Raw genomic sequence first — 25,453 nt, forward strand, 5'->3', positions numbered from 1 at the left:
AAGGAGCTTTTGGCTTTGAAATTATTCCTGGAAAAAAAAGGACTCAAGTTGGACGCTTATAAAGCAACCCTATTCTGCTCATCTTCAAGTCCATATTTGTATTTTGTTTCTCTACTGGGACATGTCTCCATGCTTTAATGTTCAAAAAGCTCTTTATTTTCCTCAAACTGCCTGTCCTGCAGCACCTGTTTTCCCCCTCTGTCTGAAACCAGAGCCCTGGCTGCTCTGATTGGTTAGCTGGCCGGCTTTGTTGTGTTTGGTCTACTGATTAGAGAAGTCCCTGCCCTTAGCCTATCACGTACAATGTATTGGAGAGCTAGACAATAGAAGAGGGAGTGTTAAGTCTTTGCCAACCATTTGCATGCACATACACCTAACACACTACAGGAAAGTGGAAATGATGTAATTATGTATTTCTTGTTGTTGGTTTAGCCAGTGTGGTTTTTAAGTTCTACAGAAACCAGAAGTGGCGTCAACAGTGATCCAAACATCGACTAGAATATATTTAAACTCTTGGAAGTCTTTATCTATTTAAGCTATTTTGTAACTATTGTCAAAAGCACATGTTAAGGCCTCTTAAAACAACCATATAATTAAAATTGTGCATATAAAGCCGAAAAGACGCTGCCATATTTGCAAAATAAAAAGGGAATTTAACATGGATTAATTTCATTTCATGTTTAAAAAGCGTGATGTCAGTTTACAGTAAATTACTGGCTACTCATTGCATAACTATCAAAGCAAGTTACTGATATTTATGCATTGTAATTTGTGTGATGTAGCTGTATGTTTGTATGTATGTGATGTTGCAGAAATATAATACAACTTTTAAAAGTAATGCAAATTAATTGCCAGTAGTTTACTTTACATACACTTAAAAGGATATTTTGAAATACAAAGTCGACTAACCACATTATTTGTTAACAGATCACAAATCTGATGATTTATTTGTTCTTATTCCTGGCACTATCAATCTTCCGTATAAAGGAGCTTTTGGCTTTGAAATTATTCCTGGAAAAAAAAGGCCGCAAGTTGGACGCTTATAAAGCAGCCCTATTCTGCTCATCTTCAAGTCCATATTTGTATTTTGTTTCTCTACTGGGACATGTCTCCATGCTTTAATGTTCAAAAAGCTCTTTATTTTCCTCAAACTGCCTGTCCTGCAGCACCTGTTTTCCCCCTCTGTCTGAAACCAGAGCCCTGGCTGCTCTGATTGGTTAGCTGGCCGGCTTTGTTGTGTTTGGTCTACTGATTAGAGAAGTCCCGGCCCTTAGCCTATCACGTACAATGTATTGGAGAGCTAGACAATAGAAGAGGGAGTGTTAAGTCTTTGCCAACCATTTGCATGCACATACACCTAACACACTACAGGAAAGTGGAAATGATGTAATTATGTATTTCTTGTTGTTGGTTTAGCCAGTGTGGTTTTTAAGTTCTACAGAAACCAGAAGTGGCGTCAACAGTGATCAAAACATCGACTAGAATATATTTAAACTCTTGGAAGTCTTTATCTATTTAAGCTATTTTGTAACTATTGTCAAAAGCACATGTTAAGGCCTCTTAAAACAACCATATAATTAAAATTGTGCATATAAAGCCGAAAAGACGCTGCCATATTTGCAAAATAAAAAGGGAATTTAACATGGATTAATTTCATTTCATGTTTAAAAAGCGTGATGTCAGTTTACAGTAAATTACTGGCTACTCATTGCATAACTATCACAGCAAGTTACTGATATTTATACAGTTATTTATGCATTGTAATTTGTGTGATGTAGCTGTATGTTTGTATGTATGTGATGTTGCAGAAATATAATACAACTTTTAAAAGTAATGCAACTTTATTGCCAGTAGTTTACTTTACATACACTTAAAATGATATTTTGAAATACAAAGTTGACTAACCATTATTTGTTAACAGATCACAAATCTAAAACATTGAAATATGGTTAAATTCAAATAGAAAGAGTGACAAAATCAAATGTACAAATATGTGCAGTTTGCCACCAACATTTTCACGTACACTTAGTTGTTTGTATATAGCATTCAACTACACTGACAACTGCATAATACATAAATCAATCAGTGATATCGAACTGTAAATGTTTTAAAATGGATTACAATTCAAATGTTTAATGTTAAAAATGTATATAAAAAGGAAGTTACTTTCTCCATCGGCTCTTTTTATTCCTAAAACCTCTGTTAAATATCAATACCAAATAACATTATATATATATATATATATATATATATATATATATATATATATATGTGTGGTTGACAGTCATATTTTTGCTGCCCCCAACTTGGACTAAGAATCGATTTTTGCATACTTCGTATGGGCTTAGTCTTAACCCTTCAGTATCCCAATCCTTCATACGTGTTTTATTTGCAAGGGACAGTGTACAGTTTAAATTCATACATGTCACCATTTCAAGCACAAACATATTGCCGTTTCAAACGTATTTGCATCTGTAGTTTCTTGGCAGGTCAAAGCAAAGAAGCTCAAAAATAAAGATACCGGAAGTAAAAATCTTCGTGTGATTCGGCATTTGATTCTTCTTTACTTCTGTTGTTTTGTTAGTATAATATACTTGAATTGTTTTTACGTACAAAGTTAACAATGTTCAATAAACAGTAGAGGGCAGCAGTACAATGTGGCTGAATGTAATGCTTAGAAATGTCAAGAAGAAGAACCGGTTTACCAGAGAGTCTTGAAGGAAAGAGCTCAAATATATGAGACTTGGTGTAACGGCATTGATACAGAGAAAATAGAGAGACATAAACGTTAAAAATGACTTGTTGACCACATAATCGAAAATGCACAGTTCCCTCATAGCACAATGATGATGACCAAAACATATTTTTGTAACATAATTTACGGAACTCGTGTTCTACACGTTCAATGACAACCAGTGACGCCATCTTTCTTCCAAAGCCGTTGCCCTACTTAGCTTTCCTAGTGGTAACGTATCTTTGTGGTCAAAGAGTCTTTACAATTACCCACAACTCCCCTGAAACGGATGACCTGTCTCTGGCCTTGGCGTGTAGCGCGGTGCTGCTAGTTGTCAGTGTCTCAGTGTGTGCTGGCTGTTGGACTTAATTTACGCTAACTGTCTAGTGTTCCTATCCGACAACTCCTCTAGTAGTCTGGGGACCGTTACGGCGGAGCTGAGCCATAATGCTGAAATGTAGAACTGTATGGAAAAAGCTTGCACCACTTGCTAGAGCTTCCTCCACGCTCTGCCGGCAGAATGTGAGGAGAACTGGTAAGTTAACTAACTAGTGTTAGGCACACTAACTTGTCATTGTGAGCAATGCAAACACTAATTTCGCGTGGCTTTCATATTGCACAATTGCAACAATAAATTAATCCAGAGGGGGTCTTATTTAGTTTAGTTTTTGTATGTTGACCTTCGTTTAGCTGTCCCAAAGCTAACGTTAACTGAGCAAATGACAACATTCAGGAGTCAATGACATTTTTATAACTGGGTTAGCTCAGAGCATATTGCGCTACAAAAGTTGTAGCCGTCACCTTAAGCCTACTACAAAACAGTGCTCAATGAATGAATAAGAAATGAACACGTGTCCTTGTCACATTATCCTGATTCAGTGCTGGTTTGCATTACGCTTTTTACAGATACTACGCCATAGTTTGTAAACCCGTCACATTTAGCCATGCTTGCATAAGCCGAATTTATTTTGGATCACGTGATTTTTCATCTTATTTGACCCTGAAAGAATTGGCACAATGTGTAGAATAGTGTCCTTCATCTACAATGATGAAGAAAGGCAGCAGTGGGGAGTTATTGAACAGGTGTTCAGTGCTCTAAAGTAACTAAGTACATTTACACAAGTACTCTACTTGAGCGACTTGTACTTACTTGAGTATTTCAATTGTTTTCCTACTTTGTATCCTATTACAGTTCAGGTAAATAGTGTACTTTACTCCACTATATTTAATACCTTTAGTTACTTTGCAGATTTGATTCAGTAATGTGAAATATAATCAACACTTAAAGGTCCCCTATTTTGCAAAATGCACTTTTTGCTGTCTTTTATACATAAATGTGTGGCTCACAAAATGTCAGAAAATACGACCATCTCCCTTATCCTCCTTACCCACCTCTCTAAAAACGGGGTACAAAGGAGCTGATCCAGATTTGCTGACGTCATATCGGAGTGTGGGCTGGCTTTACATGAACTCCTGGCATCCCATGTCAGTCCCAACATGTTGTCCGCAATATACAGTTGCGAGCTGAATTCCCTCTGCAGCACCTCTGTGTCTCTGTGCAGGATGTCTGCAGGAGGGACTTAGAGTTGATATATATATATATATATATATAATTCATATAACGTCACTGTTCTAGTGGTAAACACTGAAAAACAAGTGATCAGAAATAATGTTGGTGTGGTTTTGAACATAATATGGGGTTTAATCACAGCAGCGTTTAGCTGAGTAGTTAGAAGCTTATCATGCATGATGCTCTAAAGGGCCGTGGCCAGCTTCAGGTCGGCTCAAATTTGAAGCTGTTTGGTATTTTGAGCAAAACACTTCACAGACAAGTTTTGTATAGATATTGCCCTACAATATATTTTTCAAATATAGCATAATAGGAGAACTTTAAATCAGACTATATTCACACCTACGGTAACATTCTCAAGCTACCCTGCCGTATACAAAGTAATTAAAACTAGCTGCATCTTTACCAGCTTTGATAACACTTTAATGCATCAATAATTCTAATCAACTCACATCGTATATTATTCTGGAATTGACCAATCTGCATAATGAGTACTTTTACTTTTAGTATTTAAAGTATATTTAGATACTAATACTTTTATGCTTTTACTTCAGTAACATTTTGATTGCAGGACTTTTCCTTGTAACGGAGTATTCCTACACTCTGGTACTTCTACTTTTACGCAAGTACAAGATCTGAGTACCTCTCCCACCTCTGCAGGTGTTTCATTCTCAATTTCATTAAGGGCCACACCGACGATAAGAAATACAACAAGACATATAAAGTCGTTGGTCATGCTTTTATTTAAACTAAAAGAATTGTCTATATATATGATTATGATGTTGCATATCCCGCATATCTTCCACAAAAAATACATAAACTAAAAAAGTTGCTTTTCCATCATAGCACTGAAGTGAAATAAGCAGTGGTAGAAGAAGAAGTAAGTTCTAAGTAAAAGTAGAAATACTGCAGTGTGAACATACTGTTACAAGTAAAATACTTGCATTCATAATCTTAAGTAAAATTACAAAAGTATCGGCATCCAAATAGACTTAAAGTTCCAAAAGTAAAAGTACTTGTTGTGTGTAATGTCCCATTTCAGAATAATGTATATGAAATTGCTGGATTATTGAGCAGCCATGCATTCATCACGGCTGGTAAAAGTGATGGATATTTTACTTATAACTATATAGTCTAGTTTATTTGTATCTTGTATTTGCCAATACTCTGTCAAGTAACTAGTAACTAATTGTGTCAAATTAATGTAGCGGATTAAAATGTACAATATTGACTTCCAAATTGTATGGGAGTAGAAGCATCAAGTAGCATTAAATAAAAATACTTATAAAATAACCCCAAATTGTTCTTTAGTAGAATACTTGAGTAAATGAACTTCACTACATTACACCACTGCATAAAAGTAAACTACTTCTCAGTCCTGAATATGAACAAGTCAATGGTTCATATGTCCCATCGTGCCTTCAGTCACACAATCGTCTGCAAAAAAAACCCAACCTAAATATAACAAATAAACTTCAGCCAAGCAAAGTCCAAGTTCAGCCTTTTTCAATATGAAGCATCAATGTTGGCCTGCTATTTAGACTCGTAGATCTGCCTTTTTCCAGCCACCTGACATATTTCCTCTAATGCAAGTTTAACAACTCTTCATAACTAGTTGGGTCAAAATTCGGAACCTTAATGTATTTTTCTCAGCCTGATCAAAGTTTGCAGATTGTGCCCACAGGCTTTCAGTTTGACAGGTATATAAGAGGAAAGAAGTTCATGAAAGAGGTTGCTCAAAAGGAGGATTCAAGCATGCAAACATAACTGAAATTGCGTCTGCCTGCTTTTTTAATCCCTCTTAATAACAAGCACAAGGGTTATTAACATTAAATGACAGTCCTTTTCTTTTGATGCTTACGCTGACATGTAAACTAAGATATGCTATTACCTTGCAGTGGTTAAACTATCATTTCCAAAATATTTAAACATTTTTTAAATGTTAATCATTTGTATCTTCAATCGATCATTTTGAAAAGTTAAATGTTATTGATTGAATAATTAATTTGAGCAGTTGTCAATGTCAGTCCTATAGCTGTTAGCTTATCAACATAAACAATAATGGAGAGTATTTATAGGAAACGCATATGTTAATTACTGAAACATTTTTAGTCACCCTATAGTGAAAATGTGACATAAAGAAATTGTAATTCATAATTATGTAGCTACGGTTTATAAAACTTGCTTTAGAGATGTGTTGAAACCACTCTGAAGAAACTTAAATTTTGACTTCATTTAAGTGTATTATGTCAATAAATTCCACATAACTGTATTAGGTTAGTTGGAAGCAAAAACAGTAGAACCTAATGTTTCAAATATTATTGCTTTCAACTAACCTAATACAGTTATATTAAATTTGTTGACATAATGCACTTAATTAAAGTCAACGTTTCAGTTTCTTCAGTGCACAATGACTTCTCTCAGTTAACTTTGACCAATGTCTGTTGTCAATTTGTTTTCAGCATTAAGCAATGTCGGAACACCAGCGTATGTGCCTGCGGCTCACATGTCCAGCGGGCCTGCAGGGGGAGGTCGGGAAAACCAGATATATGTCCTTCTGGTGGGAGCAGCCTGCGTCGCTGGTGGAGCATACGTGAGTTGGATGGGTCTGTCACAGTACATGCATTAAACATCAGTGGAATTATCAGTGGTAGTCAGTTAAGCAAATAACTTTTCTGTTTTTATTTCAGACATATCGAACTGTCAAGGGAGACGGCCAAAGATATCAGGAACGTATTGATGAAATTTCCTCCCGACCAAATAAATCACAAGAGCAAGCCTCATACATACAGACAGAGCCTCCTGGTGAGCTATTCATATCCACTGATTTAAGTTATGATGACACTTTGACCTTTTTACTTAATTCCTTATAAACAGTCCAAGTCCTTTCAGAGGCCTGGGCATTTCACTGTTACTTGTTTGGTCACAATTAATTAAGAACTGCTGTTTTGGTACAAGTTTAGTTTGTTTTAGCTGTGGAAGATGTTTATCTTAAGATTGCTATATCAAACTCCAACTCTGTTGATAAGTTAATAGGTAGTAAAACTTCATATATAACATATTCACTAAAATGAACACAGAGCTGGCGCTTAAGGTACAACATTAGGAACAATGCCTGTATATCTTCTGCTGTGTCACACTTTTGACTAATAGGATTTTGTTTTGAAATCCTAGTGGAAGGTTACTTGGTGTTGAGAGTAGGCTTGAATCAGCTGACTTTGCACTGCATGATGTATTCCCTCTATTTTAATGTAAACAGCAGTGAATGAGACTACAAAAGAACATGTATTTTCATTTATTTGGGGCTGGTTCATAAAAGCCCTAATTTGAATAAAAAAGGGAGCAAAAATGAAGTTCTTTTAAAGATAAACATGGGTTATTAAAAGAAGAAGACCTATAGGATATTTTTATTTTACTTTCTGCTGCCTGTATGTGTGTGTTCCACAGATTGTTTCATGCATCCCCTTAGAAAAAGTCTTAAGGGCAATTAACCATGAATCCTGTCCTAAACTATGCCCTGTAGGTTGCTTTATTTTGTGGGAAATTGGTCTGGAAGGGTCTTAAAAAGTGCTCAAATTTGATGTTTAAGAAGGTGTGGTTACCCTGTTCATAAGTATTTTTAAAGTAAAACAAATGCTCTTTAAACCCTGTTCTTTTTCTGGTTAAAACACCATCTCCGAAGTTCACATAACACAAATGGAGTAGCGTTTAAAACAAATCTTAGTTAATATTTTCATAGCTAATGTATATTAATTCCTACCACTCCGTCAGCTGTCCCTGAGCCAGAACCTGAAGCAGCACCTTCACCAGAAGAGCCGAGCCCTCCAGCCACTGAAGTTGAAACGGTGGCCCCCCCAAAAACCACTGAAGCACCCACTGAAACAACTGAAGCCCTCCCAGGTTGTCTGCATACTTTTCAATACCCTTATAGCATGCAGAACATTGTGCCTCCTGTATAAAGAGTGTATTTGAACCAGAAATTCATAGGAGAATAACACTTGGACGCATACTAGATGAGGAATATTGTGTACTACACTTTGTACAAGTAGTATACTTTAAAGAGAACTGAGGTGTCAGACATGCTGCCCCAAGATGGTAAAGTCATGGTACTGCAACAGAAAAAAAAGCAGGCTGTAAAACACACCTGGGTCATTACATGTCATGTTTCTGTGTGTCTTTATCTACCTTATGTAAATGCTATTTAAAAACAACCTTTTTAGAATTGCATTGTTTTTTACTGCTTGGAATTTTGCACTAAATATATAAACTTTTAGGGTTAGATATTTTCAAACCTACAGAGCCATTGCATTTGGTAATGACAGACATACGATGTACAGCAGATCCAAATATTTGGGAAAACACAAGCGGATGTCAGTATGTTCTGCTAAAAATACTGTGTTTGATTGATGTGCCACATTTTGAGTTATGGCTTGTAATCCAAGGTTGCAATTTGTACCTTTTTTATAAGATCAACTTGAAAATGTGTCATGAGGCTTACTATACATAACCAACTACCCAAAGAAATGTAGCCAACATATTTTACAGCACTGTTTATTTTAATTCTTTATTTGACACCTGGTTCCTCTTCATGCCTTGCGCATAATCATCCCAAATTGTAAATACATTACAAATCCAACTTCTTGGTGATGACATGTTTTATACAGGAGGCCCTCTAGATGTTTTATTGTCTTGTCTTTGTGAGTATTGTCTCTATCTGTTTACTGCATGATGTGTGACTGTGCCCTCTTGTGGCATGCGTTTGTTTTATTCACCTTCTATTTGTGAGGTGACACAGGTGTATCCACCACAGTGTATCCTGTGGGGTTCAATTTACTTTTACCTTTTTTACATTAACCCTTTACAGATTGAATACAACTTGGGACACTCACACCGATCACCTTCATTTTGAATTGTTAATATTTCTGTTTTTGTGGGACAGTCTTTGGAGTTATTTAATTGTTTTTGTATAAATATGTCCTCTGATATATTTGTGATTTGAAATCGATCCTCCTCTCGGATATTTTCTGTGAATGTCTCATCATTTGTGAAACTTTGTCTTGTGGGATTGTAGTGTTAATTGTGACAGTTTTGGAAGCTGCCCTTTTGAGGTGAACCATTTTCTTACCTCACAGTTTTTTCAACCTCTGTCTAAATTGGTAAAAGTCTTCACAGCAGTGTCTAATTTAAACAGTAAGTCTTCAAACAGAACACAGGTTATTCTACTTCTGAAGAATGACCTGTGTAACCGCTTTGTGGTGAGACTTGCTCGAGTTATAATGAGCAGTGATGTCTTCTTATGTACAAACTCCCATGTTCTCCCTGATGCTCAACAATATGTCTCTGTAGCGCTAAACCACACATCGGGCAGCTTCCACTTGTTGTTGTGAAAGTCTGCATGCTCTGCATTCTTTCCCAGGGTGAAAGGGGGAAATGCATGGATCTTCTTCCCCTTTAATAATTGTATGAACTCAATTTAATCTTAACCCGTACTATGGATTGCCCTAACAGCAGCAGAGCCAGTGGTAGAAGCCCCCCCAGAGGAGGCAGCAGAACCCCCTGCTGCTCCTGTAGTTGAGGAGGGTAAGACTCAAGTACAAAAAATACTGTGATCCAACTAATTTATTCATTCTATTTATAGTAATTGATACATTCTTAGTCCACGGACATTTTTCTCAACCTATAGATTAGTTCATTTAGTTGACAAAAAGAGTTTCTCAATGAAGCAAAATGCAAAAGAAACACTTGAAATGTTGTCTACCAGCGCCTGGAAATAAGTTTAATTAAACATACTAATCAACTTAAGGAAAAAAGGGGCAGCCCTTCGTGTTATGTGAGTATATTTTCCACAACCAGCAGCAATAGTGAACCACTGTCAAGAAATTGCAGTCTGTAAAGGACATGATCGACAGTTGGAAGAGCCCTGAGGCCCGTCCAGCTTCTTCAAAGCGCTGTACACTTAGTTTATTAAAGTTTATTGATATTGATCGTGCCGTTTATCCAATTTGACACTGCACATCCTTGGGTCCCTACCAATACACCCAGACAGATATTCTTTGTTTTATTGTTAGATATTCAGGTGCTGTTTACACCTCTGTTATAATCTGACCTGAGTCTATGTAGTAGTAACCCACCCACTTTACTACCAGAACCATCAGCAGCAGCGCCAGTGGTAGAAGCCCCCCCAGAGGAGGCAGCAGAGCCCCCTGCTGCACCTGTAGTTGAGGAGGGTAAGAGAAGAAAAGATCCTCTGATTTAATTCATTCTATTTTTGATAATAGCACCGTGCTTCTTTCAAACGTGCTGTTCAAAACAAATGAAGGCTCGGCTTCAGTATTGCTAATTGCAGTTTTCTCGAGCACCGCTCATACAAACAACTTCACATTAGACACTTCCCCACGTTTAACATCAATTGAAGTGCATTTTGCAGAAAGAACATCTTAGCATTAGAAGTGAAGGACTTTTACTGCCCAGATTCATAATTTAAAAACTTTCAGAAATACACTTAAGTACAAAATTGCATGCCTGCCTGGTACATTTAATGAACTAAATCTGCTACTTACCAACACACCCATGTCTGGCCAGCAACACAGGCAGATGTATGTTGCTGGCGGAACGTTTTTAGTGTGTGATTTGTAGTATCGAGTCATACGTCGGAGAGATGCAGTCTTACTTATGGGGGAATAAAATCATACCCAAGATGCACCTACCTGCATTAAAAAAAAAAACAACTCACAAATACCCTCTGATTCAATACTCAAAACAAAAATCTTAGTCCTCAAACACTCTATTTATATCAACCAATTAGTGTTGTCACGATACCAAAATTATTGTTTCGATACCGATACCAAGTCAAGAATTGCGATTCCGATACTTTTTCGATACTTTTCCTGAAAAGGGAGAAACACTCTCAAATATCATTGATGTGCTTTATTTTAAAACTGGGGCAACATTCTTATCATAACACACTAATAAATGAACATATGAACAGCAGATATATTAAACATTTGAACAAAATATGAAATATCAAAATATAAAAAATAAATTAGAGCAATGACACTCAAGGTAAAAAAATAAATAAATTTAGCAGCATTATCTCAGTCATAAGAAACACAAGCGTTACCAGTAATAAACATAAATAACAAATTAAAGCAATGGCATTCAATTTAAAAAAACAAATAAAATGTAGCTGCATTATCTCTTATACTCACAACTGAGTTTAAAAAAACAAATAAAATTTAGCTGCATCATCTCTTATACTCACAACTGAGTTTAAAAAAACAAATACAATTTAGCTGCAGCATCTCTTATACTCAAAACTGAGTCTCTTAAGAGCATTAGCCCTAGAATGGCCAGCAGATATTCATTTCTTACACTTATTTAAGTTCTTGGCCAAGAACACTAGCATGTCTAAATGTTCTTCAGTCAGCCTGGAACGTCTTGGGCTACAGATATTTCCAGATGTGCTGAAGACTCGCTCTGAAGCACAACTTGATGCTGCAATGCAAAGATAGTTCTTTGCAAAGTGTGCCAGGATGGGCAGTTGTGCCTCATGTTGACTCCACCAGGCCAGGGGATCCTCTGCAGGGCTGATTTCTCTCAATTGTTTGTATTCAAGAAACTCAACATTTAGTCGTCTATCTGTGGGTGTTGCAGGTGTGGGAGAATGGTGCCTCGTTTCAGAATTATCTGCCCCTTTCTTCTCTGTGGTTATGGTGCAGAGCAAACTTTTTAAGTCTCTCTTATTCCTCTTTGGTGCAGCACCTGTTCCTCTAGGGTCCACTGGACTGTGGGGTGGAAGCTGAACGGCCTCAGATTTAAGGAGCAGCTCCCTCTTGATATCCTCCTCCATTGTTACAAAAGTATCTTTAAATCTCGGATCAAGGAACGTAGAGGTGTTTAGGGTCATCTGCAGGTTGTGGTCATCGTACCTTTTCTCAAAATCTCCTCTAATTTTGTTCTTCATTTCTATGGCCAAGGGGCGGTCGCCTTCCTCTTCTATTAGGCAGGCTTTGATTTTCCACATCAGTGGCAGGACTGATGATATGGTGGTTTCTTTCTCTCCACTCAGGGCATCAGTGAAGTCACTGAGTGGAGCCAAGACATCCCTCACTATTTCTATAGTGGTCATGTCTGTGTCTCTGGGCATCAGGTGCCACTTCTTCCGGTCCTCAGCCAGAACCGCAGAGACAGCTTGCTGCTGCTCACAAAATCGTTCCACCATGTCATAGGTGGAACCCCATCGGGTGGGCTCATCATGGATTAATGTATGTTGTGGCAGTTTTAAAGACTTTTGTTTGTCTTTGAACAGTCTAGACATCTTGTTTGATCTGGAGAAGCCTGACACAGTCTTACGGAGCCTGGACAGACAGCTTGCCACACGATCAATATCTATGGCTTTGTTCACTGCCAAATGCAGATTGTGCCCGAAACAGGGTATCCAGGTGTATTCACTGAAAGCTTTGCGGTTGTTTGACGCATTATCTGTTGTCATTCCAGCCATATTGGCCATGTCTAGCCCCCAGGAATCTGTGATAATTTCCTCCAGGGTTTCCTTTAGAGTGTCGGCTGTGTGATCAGAATACAATGCAGAGCACCCTAAACACCAGGACTGCATCTCCCAGGACTGTGTAATGAACTGGAGTGTTACTGCCATGTAAGTGTCCACAGTTCTGCTGGTCCAGAGATCAGTGGTGCAGGAGAAAAATGTATTCGGTGTGTGTGACTAAGTTGGGCACTGATTATCGCTCTTGTTTCATTGTACATCTTGGGAATTTCATTGTACATGAAAAAATTCCTGGATGGGACGTCATACCTTTTGTCGAGATTTTGCATAAGGTTTCTAAACCCAGCTTTTTCCACTATATAAACTGGCACTTGATCCAGACAGATGAATTCTGCTACTGCCCTGTTAAGCCGTTTTACCTCCTTGGACTCCCTGGGGTACTTGTTGTGCTGCTCAAACATAGCTTGGAGGGTTGGCTGCTGGGTTGGCTGCTGCCTTTGAGGAGTTGCTCTTCCAGAGCCCATAGCTGCAGACCGCTGTAGCAGAAGAAAATGGAAATATTTAAAATATGATGGTGATAAATGTGTCATAACGGAGGACCTAAATAGTTTATGTGTGATAGTAACAATAACTTGTGACTAACTTAACATCTCTATGCAGTGGTAGTGATAATTGCTAACATTCACTTAACCATAACATTACCATTATTCATAGGATATAATGAGTTAACCTAATGTTGTTTAAACTGTGACATGGATTAATATAGGCGTTTCCTGTACTTCAATGTCTGATTTCTTTGATGGTTAACTTTATATTTGAGTCCATAATTTCTTACAAGGCAAAGGTTTCATATAGGCCTACACCTCCTTTGCGTACAGCAGGTTCATGCTCTTTAAATGCTGTAACCCAATACAGGCTAAATAAATCACTGACAAACATGCACATGCTGTGATTTTTATCATATAGGCTAATAAAGGCTATAGATCATTTTAGCTGATGTTTTGTATGCTTTATTTTAGCAGCTTGCGAATTATTTACGTCATCTATGAAAGTTGCGTTTTCAAAGAAAGATGCTGAACTAGCGTTAGGCAGGCTATTGTGGTTAGCCATGAGGATAATGCCCATAGTTAGCCTGCTATTTCTGTAGATAGCCTGGTCAAACTACGGTGGTGCAAAACAGTGACTTGTCACAAAATAAACTATAGCCTTCTCATTTGACTTGTTTTAAGGGCATGAAGTTCATGAACGTGATGATACATGTTATATTTCACATACTAACCTGTCGGTCTTTAAACTCCTTGTGCAACTCGGCGTGCTTGTCGGCCAAGTGTTTCGCCAGGTTCGAGGTGTTGGCTCCCTTAGTTTGCAATTGTTTGTAGCACTTACGACAAACAGGTCTCGACATATCGGTAGCTTTGCCCTCACTGTCAGCAAGGTAGGCAAAGTACCTCCATATCTCACTCCTCGCGTCATCTTTATCAACCAGCCGTGGACCGGCGGCCACAGTATCACTCGCACATGCAGCCATCTCTCTGTAGTGTTTGTTAAATGACAGCAGCAGTGCAGCCTCTTGCTGCGTGCGTGAGGAGAAAAAACACGGACGTCCATAGGGAGGCACTCGAGCGTGCGTTGCACACACCAACATGAAATATGTCTCTTACAAATATGGAACACGGACATTCTAGAAGTATCGATACTAATAAATTTAGGAATCGTGACATTTTTAATTTCCAAGAATCGCGGTGCTTTTGAAGTATCGGTACATCGTGCAACACTACAACCAATCGATTTTTCCGTTGATAAAAAAATTGCCCTCCATTAAGCAAAATGCAAAATAATCACTTTTAATCTTGTGTCTACCAGAGATCTTTCTCCTAAGTGTCTTGGAAATAAGTGATTAAATGTAAAAACTGACAAATCAACGTAAGGAAAAAAGGGGCAGCGCTTCGTGTTATGTTATATCAGTATTATTATGTTATGTAAAAGGTATTTTCAACAACCCTCAGCAAAAGTGAACAGCTGTCAATTAATTGCAGTCCGTTATTATAGGTTACAGTAGATATTGAGGTGCTGTGTACAACTCTGCTATAATCTGACCTGAGTCTGAGTAGTAGATACACTACAGCTCAATTCAGAGGTCATGATGTTACTCTGCCACTTTACTACCAGAACCATCAGCAGCAGAGCCGGTGGTAGAAGCCCCCCCAGAGGAGGCAGCAGAGCCCCCTGCTGCACCTGTAGTGGAGGAGGGTAAGAGAAGAAAAGATCCTCTGATTTAATTCATCATATTGGAAAGATAATAAGTTGCCATTCAGTGCTTTACAGCTCAACTTAATGAAAATAACCCTACAGAGAAATAAAACACGCTTTTCTTTACCGTTCCCTTGATCCAGTGTGTTAGTCTTATTAGGGAAACCTCGTACTGAAATCTCACACACTTCCACATTGTTGAAAGCAGCTATATACTTAGCCATCTTTCTGCACTTTAATAAACGTTAGAAAACCGCCACACCTTGCTCCAACTCTCTCACACTTCACAACTCTTACCCGGCAATAGGTCACATGACACCGCAACAAACAGACCCAATTAAGTCGAACATATTGAAAAGGTTATTTATCTGTAGGGTCCTTTTCAAAAATGTTGTCAGATGCATATAAAAAACAATGCCGGGAGAAATGACTTTGCAGGTAATTTAGCGACTACAGCATAAAACATTGTTCCTCAATCCCCACTAGACACAAGAAATTGGGAATATAGGGGCTACGTAAACAAATATTCAGATGTCATAAAGATATTATCAGTAATTCACATCAGTCATTATGTAACCCTGCCACTATACTAGCAGAACCATCAGCCCCCTCTGAGCCGCCCCCAGCTGAGCTAACAGAGCCCCCTGCAGCAGTTGAGGAGAGCGGTAAGCAGACCTGTGCATGGAACCAGTGATGTACATTTACCGCCTGTAGGGTTTTGTTTTCTTTTAACCGGTTATTGCTCCGGTTACACTAACAGAACCCACAGCAGCAGCAGAAAGCCCCGCAGCTGAGCCCGCCGAGCCTCAGCCAGAAGCTGTGGCAGAGAGCGGTAAGAACAAGGAGCCTCGGACGGAGCTGGGAAGCGAGCAGACACTGACACTAATCCCCATCTCGTTTTCTTGAGACACACCTTTTCTCCTATTCATTGTTTTAGCATTAATCCCTCATTACAGATCTTCTCCCTTCCTGATTTTGTGTTTTTACATTGTTTGGGTAATGATAAAGGTTCACACACATGAGTAACATGTTAAGGATGATTTATACCGGACGAAGCTGAAGTTTATTGCATGAACTTTGACTGTGCCCTCTAGAGGCATGTGTTTATCACTTTCTATTTAGTGATACATCCTCTAACCTTAACATTAACCCATTTCACTTTCAGTAGAACTTTGGACACACATACTCCTCTCCCTTCTGAATTTTTTTTTGTTGGACACAGTCATTGGAATCGTCAGTATTTATTACAAATATCTTGGCTCCTGTTGGCTTTGTCATATTTGTGATTTAGAATGGACCCTTTCCTCTTTGACTTTTTCTGTAAATGTGTCAAACTTTCTCCCGGAATAGAAGTAAAATAACTTTTATTCATAATATTGTTTATAATTGGAAGCTGCCCTTTAAAGTGGATATTGTGTTTTATCTCCAAACATATTGTTTTGTCAGGCTGTGTCTCGGATGTAAAAAAGTCTTTACAGCAGGAAGAACTAAAAAGTACAGATGTTATAAATCCTTACTCTTCTTGATGTACGTCACTGTAGAGGTTCCCCACACATCGGGCAGCTTCCACTTGTAACTAGTGTGCACGCTCTGCATAGTGTTCCCAGGGTGAAGCGGAGGAAATGCATGTATCCCGATGGTCTTCCCCTCTTTAATAATGTCTTTCAAAATGTAAACCTTACTATGGATTGCCCTAACAGCAGCAGAGCCAGTAGTAGAAGCCCCCCCAGAGGAGACAGCAGAACCCCCTGCTGCTCCTGTAGTTGAAGAGGGTAAGAGCAGAAAAGATACTCTGATCTAATTCATTTATTACAATTATAAGGTGCCATTTACACCTCTGCTTTCCCATCTGAGCCCAGGCAGTGTAGTAGATAACACCACAGCACCTCAGGTAAAGAGTAACTTAGGGTATTTTTAACTTCAACCCTAATTTTCTAATTGGGACAACAATTGTGCAGATTGCAACCATTAAGCTGTCTGCAATTTAAGAACTCGGAGATCAATGTTTGTAAAATTAATGGTTTTGCCAATGAAGGGTTCAGATTCCTGTGTCTTCCTGTGAAGTGACTCACAACTTTATGGAAAGGACCCTGAAGTCACATGACACAAATCTGTAGGGTCCTTTTACATAATGCTGCAGCAGCTCATTTTGGATAAGTAAAAAAAAATGGTTGTCCCCTTAGACACAAAAACATGGTAAAATAGGGTCCATAGTTAACTTTTGTTACCCTTTTAAGACTATAGTGCATATCAGAGGTCATTATGTAACCCTGCCACTATACTACCAGAACCATCAGCCCCCTCTGAGCCACCCCCAGCCGAGCTAACAGAGCCCCCTGCAGCTGTTGAGGAGAGCGGTAAGAAGACCTGTGCATGGAACCAGTGATGTACATTTACCGCCTGTAAGGTTTTGTTTTCTTTTAACCGGTTATTGCTCCGGTTACACTAACAGAACCCACAGCAGCAGCAGAAAGCCCCCCAGCTGAGCCCGCCGAGCCTCAGCCAGAAGCTGTGGCAGAGAGCGGTAAGAACAAGGAGCCTCGGACGGAGCGGAGCAGACACTGACACTAATCTCCATCTTGTTCATTTCAAACACCTTTTCTCCGTTTTATTGTTTTTAGCATTTATTCGTCATCTCTTCTCCCTCCCTGTTTTTGTGTTTTCACATTGCTTGGGTAATGATAAAGGTTCACACACATTGGTAAAATGTTAAAGATGTTTTCTACCGGAGGCAGCCTGCATCTTGACTCTGCCCTCTCGGTGCAGACAATGACACATTTCCCATTTTATTAACTTCAAACACCTTCTCCTCTTCATTTTATATTTTTTACTTTTTCTCATTGCAGCTTACTCCCTGCCCGTTCGTGTCTTTTTCACATTGTTTGGGTACTCGTAATGATAAAGGTTAATCTCACTCACATGAACGTTTAATTTCTTTTGCCATTTACTCCTTTCAGGTGTGTAGTGTTGAGAACCTAAGAATAAGGACTGACTGTGTCTCGCTCTGTCATTCAAACTCCAGGAGACTCTCTCAAGGTCCCCTCACACGCCCCCTACCTCCTGATTGGTGGAGGTACCGCCTCCTTCGCTGCTGCCCGGTCTATTCGAGCCAGAGACCCCGGTGCCAAGGTCGCCATTCAGTTCATCATTTACCTTGTTGATCCTCAATTACATTTGATATTTTCCTCATGTTCTATATCTGTTTTTTTTATTTATATTTGCTACCAGGTGCTGATTGTGACTGAAGAGCCAGACGCTCCATACATGAGACCCCCTCTTTCCAAAGAACTGTGGTTCTCTGATGACCCCAGTGTGACGGAAACACTGCGTTTCAAGCAGTGGAACGGGAAGGAAAGGAGGTGTGTTTCCTTTTGGTTTTGGTTCCCTCTGCCTTCTTTTTTCTAAATAAAGGCACAACAGTCAATATATACAAAATAGCAGTCACTTGAATGATGAATATATTGCAGTAAAAAAACTAAGTACATTGGTGCCGAAGACTGTCCATAGCAGTGTAGAAAATGTCAGGTGCTGTGTGTGTGTGTGTGTGTGGGGGGTGTTAAAGTCCAGAGGTGGGAGGGAGGGGAGAGAGTTCAGCTTCCTGACAGCCTGGTGGAAAAACCGTTTTTAGTCGGGTGGGACCTCAGGCTAAGGAAGCTTCTCCCTGAAGGCAGGAGGGTGATGGGAGAGGTCACCCACAATGCTGAGTGGTCTGCGGTTGAGGCGGGGGTCGTAGATGTCCAGGAGTGATGGGAGTGAGGTACCAATGATCCATTCAGCAGTGTTCACTAACCAAAATCTGTTTGTGACTGGACATGCTTTTACTTCAATCTAAAACAAAGTCAGTGCACTAAACTCTGTATACTGACCTCCCACTGTTACAGGTTTTTGTTTTTATTTGAAAATATTTTCTAAGATTGTAATACCTTTCTGTTTCTTTTGCCAGTATCTTCTTCCAGCCACCGTCATTCTACATCAGTGCAGAGGAATTGAGTCGTGCAGAAAATGGTGGAGTGGCGATTCTCACTAACAGAAAGGTCTGATGTTCTCATCATTTACAGTACACGATAGTAGTTTTTACACCAATGGGATTTTTTGTATTAATGTAAATGTATTTGTTCAGTGTTTCACGATTTTTGACCAGAATGTCTTAATCCACTTTAGGTGGTTCACATGGATGTGAGAGGAAACAAAATCAAACTGGACGATGACACTGAGATTTCATACGACAAGTGTTTGATTGCTACTGGTAAGCCTCTTCTTAAAAATGCATTTATTACCATGCGTGGTTTAAACCTGGTGCAAAGCTCATTTTTTATTTTGTACAGGCAAGAGACACAATCATGGACATAATAATAACATAACATGTGGGAGATGGCATTCCCATCTCAATACATAAGTGTGATAGCACTCAGACCAAAAGGAAATAAAGATACAGTCAATAGGATCGATTCAACATCTCAGAAACAAAAATAAATAAAATAGGTTGATTATTTGAACTCTGTGCTCCAGGTGGCGTGCCAAGAAATCTCCAGCTCATTGAAAGAGCAGGAGAGGAGGTGATGCAGAAGACCACTTTATTCCGCAAGGTCAGTGTGTAGCCACAAGGGGGCGATGACTTTGTTCAGCCCGGAAGGTCTGTGTAATTGAATGAAAAAAAGACACATACTAGGGGTGGGAGTAAAGTTAAAGGTAGACATTATGGAGAAATACTCCATTTTCCATTATGTAATCAAAATACTTGTTTAGTTTTAGTATAACAACAGCAGGAAATGCAGATGCTTGCTCAGTAACTACAATCCCTTAATGGACTGCAGTGTGTTCAATGTCCCACTATTTCTTATGGTTCAATAATTGCAGTATGCTTTAATCTGCTGGAAAATCTGACCTATGTTAGGTATGCTCCAACACAATCAACCTTTATAACTGCAAAATGTACTTTAAGCTGTTACTTTCTGTAGGCTAACTGTCAGTCTAAATGATTTTAGAATTTATTTTTGTAATTTTATTGGTATTGGTTGCATCATTGGTCAACGAATGTTTGATTATAATTTTATTTGATTATTTTGGTTTAATTCAAATGTTTCAATAATTGAATTTTTTTAAAATTATTTTTTATTTAAATTGGTTATTTGCTGCTCTTTATAATTATTAAGTCCTACTTCTTAATGGTTTACCTCTACATATATTGAATTTGTGTCTTCTTTATTGATGAGTTAATATCCATGTACTCTTTTAATAAAGTTGTGCTTGCATCCTTAAACAGATAAGTTACCACACTTGTATAAGCCCATGTTTTAGTCACTGTTTGGCCGATTGCTACCAAAGTACAAAAACTATATTTTGTATACATGTTGTTCTGCAGATCGAGGACTTCAAAGCACTCGACAAGGTCTCCAGAAACGTCAAATCCATCACAATCATCGGAGGAGGATTCTTGGGTAGTGAGCTGGCCTGTGCCCTCGGCAGGAGATGTAAGACGACTGGACGTGATGAGAAATGACAGACATATGTAACTTCGGATGTTAAACTAATTAATTAGTTTCTCTGTTGTTTGATTACTCAACCGTACTCTTTCTCCCTTTTTAGCTTCAGAGTTTGACTTGGAGGTGATACAGATGTACCCTGAGAAGGGCAACATGGGGAAAGTGTTGCCTGAGTACCTGAGCAACTGGACAACGGAAAAAGTCAAGAGAGGTTCACGTCCATTTTGTCCAACCACACCCTGAGAAAAACACATTTTATTTCTAATTTAATCATTTCTTTCTTTTATTAAATATTGTTCCCTTTGGTTTTCTAGAGGGTGTGAAAATAATCGCAGAAGCGTTGGTGAAATCAGTGGTCTCCAAAGATGACAAGTTAGAAATCCAGCTGAAGGATGGCCGATTGGTACATCCAGGTTTTCACATGTTAACACCATAGCAGTCCAGGAAGTGACTTATCAGTTACTGATTATCTCTTGCTTCACCCTGCAGGTGAAAACGGACCACATTGTGGCAGCTGTTGGCCTGGAGCCCAATGTCGACCTTGCCAAGTCAGCAGGTCTGGAGGTTGACTCTGACTTCGGAGGCTTTCGGGTCAATGCAGAGCTGCAAGCTAGATCCAACATTTGGGTGGTAAGTTAATGATCAGAAGTATTCCAATAGTGGTCCACAATATTATGACTTCCTGAAAGTGAACACACATTCCATTTGTAACTATTTCCTATCTACTTTAAAAAACTGGGACTCATAAGTGGACAAACTTTATAGTTGAGTAAGGGATAAATCCAGGCTGCTCTGTCTTTGTCGACTTTTTAGGTCTTTGTTGACAAAGACTTCTTTAGTCGATAAGACAGAAGCAGTTAAGAAACAGACCTCCTTTATATAAAGGGGGAAATATAATTATATTATTAATTATAGAATATATAGTGACAACAAGAAACAGACAAAACGAGCCAAACAATCCTGGCAAAATTAATACTTGGTGTTTAATATATACACATTAAATAGACATTAAACAAGATTTCCTTTTTTAAAACGTTTATTTGCCTTCATGTTGAATGAATTGTTTACAAGAAACTCTTGAGCATACTTTTTGTAAACTCTAGATTTAAAGTGATTATCTTGCATGATTACGATCAGATAAAATCAAATGAGATCAACTCGTATAAGAAAATCATGTGGTTGTTGGGGTGTTTATTTACATATTTATTTAACACAATTATTTTTGACACTCTCTTTTAAAGAGTTGGGGTAAAAAGACTTAATGCGATTAAATAAATCATAGAAAAAAATGCTTAGCTTTGCTAGATTTTAGGTTTTCAGTCATACCTATTATCGTATTGCCCCCTTCAGGCACACACTGCACCTCTGTAGAAGTAGAGTTGGATATTTGAGTCCATCTCCTAAAGCCCTTGTGTTTGGTCCCAGGCAGGAGATGCTGCGTGCTTCTACGACATCAGACTGGGCCGCAGACGGGTTGAGCACCACGATCACGCCGTTGTGAGCGGGAGGCTGGCAGGGGAGAACATGACCGGAGCCAACAAACCATACTGGCATCAGTCCATGTTCTGGTGAGTGTGAGGGCTACTTCCCGTTTCCTGCTACTGATGCTAACACAAGGTTATCATGGGTCACAATTTCAAAGCGTTTTGCATATGAGAGCTGTAGCTGCAAGCCATGAGAGCAACTCTAAATGGAAATGAGGGAGAAAGCCTGGTTCAGTCTGAATTGTTAAATGCACGGGTCCACATTCATTGAATACACATGCGGCCACTGTGGCAGCATGTACAATTCCACAAATGATTCACATTAAATCCATTTAGAAGTCAGATGTACATGCATGATTGCCTTGAAGTCTTGAATACCATTAAGTTCTAAAATATTTAAACCGCCTTTAGAGGACATTAGTAGGTTTTCTTTTTCCTTTTCTTGCATTACTCAGCCCATCATAAATGCACCATCTTTCTTACTAAATATCTGCCAGATATTCAGGGAGATCCAAAAACCTGAAGTACAGTGTGGAATATGGCCCCCACTACACGGATGAATGATGTGACTGCATGTTTTTAACAGCTGGTGAAATGTGACACACTGCTGACACACTGGGTTCCCTTCAGTCCCTAAAAAATCTCAGGACTGTTAGTCAAAGTGTTGTGACTTATGCACCAGCATGCGTTCAGATGATATGCCGATGTTCCTCTGAAAGGCTGTGAAATGCCTCCTGGGTATCACCACATCACCTTTTAATGCAGCAGCACTTCACAGTTTTTAATTGTCTGCCTTTAAGGGGAGTCTGGGTCGTAAGTGTTGGATCATGGGAGTTATTGTTTGTAACACCATTGACTCCAATGTTGCGTTAAATATCAAACACGTTTCTGGGAAGTACTACATATGAAAATAACATTGAAATGGTTAAACTTGCTATTATAGCGAAGTCTGTAGCTGTACTTTCAGCTGCTGTGGTCGTAACAAATGTATTGTAGAATTTGAGAGGGAAAAATCCACGCCATTAAAATTATATGAATGAATATTTTGGTGCAAGAAAACATACTGAAGCTCTTATTTAATTATCAAATCATTTTCTGTCTCTACTGCTAACCTAGCAACAAATAGAGAGCCTGTAATCTGCCCTACAGTTACGCAGCAACACAATTGAAATGTGTCAACACAATTAAACCTCTCTCTTTGTGTTGTCTGTGAACTTTTAAAAGCCTTTGAGTTTTCATTATAAAAGTAATGTGTTGTAACCTAATGAACCTTTATCCGGGTCTCAAAAATTCTGGGTTGGGTCCTCGTATTTGTGGGAAATAAGCCTGCAAAATAATTGAAGTTAAACCCTGTTGAAGCCTGTAGCATTTGAACAGCACAACTGAAAAAGTGACGACAGGTTTCCAAACAAATTCATCAGCCATAGGTTTGGATATTTATAAATGACGCCATATTTGGTGTGCTGTCAGAATGACCGCAGCATGTCATTGTAGGGACACCATTCATGAGGTGTTGGTGGGGTGTAATCACTGATTTCACATTTTTTTAAAGTGCCCTCTCAGCCTTTTTGTTATTTTATGTGTGTGTGTCTAGAATATGAGCTGTGTGAGGTACACAAACAAACAGTCGACAGTGGAAGCTGTTTTGACAGTTTTTAAATCTAAAAGTTTCTTTTCGTGGAGGATAAACTTCAGCAAAACTATTTTAACAGAAGTTTAACAAGATTTTGTTTATGCTAAGAGAAAGAAGTTGACAGTAATTGGCACAAAATGATGGTATGTTGAGCTCAAGTGTCAACTTACAGTGGCTCCTTCTCAGAATTAATCAGCCGTCTCAGGGCACCGGTTTACAGTCTGATCCAAAACTGGAAAAGTTTGAGTGGAGCTTGATTTAAAAAAGAAAGAGACTGAATCAGATATCCAAACAGCTTTAGGTAGACTTTTAATTCTTAGGGGTCAAAGTCACTGCAACCTGAAAAAATAGTTTCTGGCTATAACTCAAGGATAAATATGGTTATTATGATATTTTCACAAACGTCCAATAGGGAAAATGATGAAGGGAGACATTTTAGATTTATGAAACCTTATAAAAAAAAAAACTGCAACTTGAAGAATGCTTCTTGATCTGAAAGCTGTGATTGAACTGCTTCTGTAACATGTTTTGCAATATCGTTTGTACCCTCTCAGGAGCGACCTGGGGCCTGATGTGGGCTACGAGGCGATTGGGATTGTTGACAGCAGCCTACCTACAGTAGGAGTGTTTGCCAAAGCCACTGCCAAGGATACGCCTAAAGCTGCTACAGAGCTGTCAGGTAATTAAGTTGTATTATCAAATAAAGCAAATAAAGCGAGGACCAGAGCTAAGATTAAGGCTGTCTCATTAAATGTATTACAGGAACTGGAATCCGGTCAGAAAGTGAAACGGAGGACACAGCTACCAGCCCAGTGGCCTCCTCAACGCCCGCTCCCGCTGGATCCCACAAAGACGAGTACGGAAAAGGAGTCATCTTCTACCTGAGAGACAAAGTGGTGGTGGGCATCATCCTGTGGAACGTGTTTAACAGGATGCCCATTGCTAGGAAGGTACATCAGAGTTAGAAAACGCTCAATAAGGATTTGAAATCTGGTTTTGGCTGGGCAACCAGTACCAGCTCCCTAATTTTATATGGTCATTTTACTGCTACTTTTTTACCATGGTGTATTCCTCTGATATTTGTTATTTACTTGTTTTTTATTATTAATAATGGGTGCATACTTGGTTATCTTTTTAAAGTATTTTTTCTTTCTTTATTTGCACTATATATACTTTTGCTGTTGTAGAAATGTATATAACTGCCCTGTTGCAAGACACATTAAGGAATTCTAATTCTGTAAATGTTTTGTTTTGTAGATCATCAAGGACGGAGAGGAACACGCAGATCTGAACGAAGTTGCCAAACTGTTCAACATCCACGACGATTAAGACGGCCGGCACTTATTAAAGCAGAGAGAGTTGGGCTTCATGTTAAAACTGAACTTTGGCAGTCATTGCCTCACTCTTGAAGACACAACCGATCACACACACAAAACAGGATTCATGTCAATGATGTCATGTGGCTTTAATATGTTTCATGTTTGGGAATTTCTGTGTTGGACCTGTTTGCGCTTCTTTTTCTATCCAGGAAAATAGTCATCTCATTTTCCACCCAAAACCTTTGCTCATGTTTTGAAAAAAAAAAAGATGTAATTCTGCTTTCTCCTCATACCAGGATAAATTAATGCTGAGCATGGATTATTGTTTTTCTGTGTGATCAGAGCAGCTCGTCGTGAGAGAAGCTGCAATAAAAGCTATTTTTAAATTGGAGTGATCCCATTATTTTCATTTTGCTCGCAGATAGTAGCTCTGATGACGGATAAGTTGAAGGACGTTCTGCGCTCTGTGTGGTTGAG

At 38.8% G+C, this 25,453-nt stretch overlaps 1 protein-coding gene across 10 annotated transcripts; it reads left to right on the plus strand.

The window, feature by feature from the left end:
- Positions 1-3,006: 3,006 nt before the first annotated feature.
- On the plus strand, positions 3,007-25,367 carry aifm1 (apoptosis inducing factor mitochondrion associated 1). 10 transcript variants are annotated; one of them, XM_063894723.1, is made up of 26 exons: positions 3,007-3,269; positions 6,767-6,897; positions 6,995-7,109; positions 8,076-8,204; positions 9,813-9,884; positions 10,451-10,531; positions 14,977-15,057; positions 15,651-15,722; positions 15,818-15,889; positions 16,758-16,829; positions 17,346-17,414; positions 17,510-17,581; positions 18,080-18,186; positions 18,286-18,416; positions 19,001-19,091; positions 19,219-19,303; positions 19,567-19,643; positions 20,420-20,528; positions 20,644-20,751; positions 20,855-20,943; positions 21,030-21,170; positions 21,966-22,108; positions 24,212-24,336; positions 24,420-24,607; positions 24,915-24,988; positions 25,025-25,367. In XM_063894723.1, exons 1-25 carry the CDS (start codon positions 3,182-3,184, stop codon positions 24,984-24,986), a joined length of 2,520 nt encoding a protein of 839 aa, XP_063750793.1. In that variant the 5' UTR covers positions 3,007-3,181; the 3' UTR covers positions 24,987-24,988; positions 25,025-25,367. The 10 variants fall into 10 exon arrangements, with proteins under 10 accessions (XP_063750793.1, XP_063750794.1, XP_063750795.1 ...); XM_063894724.1 differs by having other exon boundaries at positions 15,654-15,722; XM_063894725.1 differs by lacking the exon at positions 16,758-16,829.
- Positions 25,368-25,453: the final 86 nt, after the last annotated feature.

This window comes from Eleginops maclovinus, chromosome 11 (assembly GCF_036324505.1).
Source record: "Eleginops maclovinus isolate JMC-PN-2008 ecotype Puerto Natales chromosome 11, JC_Emac_rtc_rv5, whole genome shotgun sequence".
Lineage (NCBI taxonomy): Eukaryota > Metazoa > Chordata > Actinopteri > Perciformes > Eleginopidae > Eleginops > Eleginops maclovinus.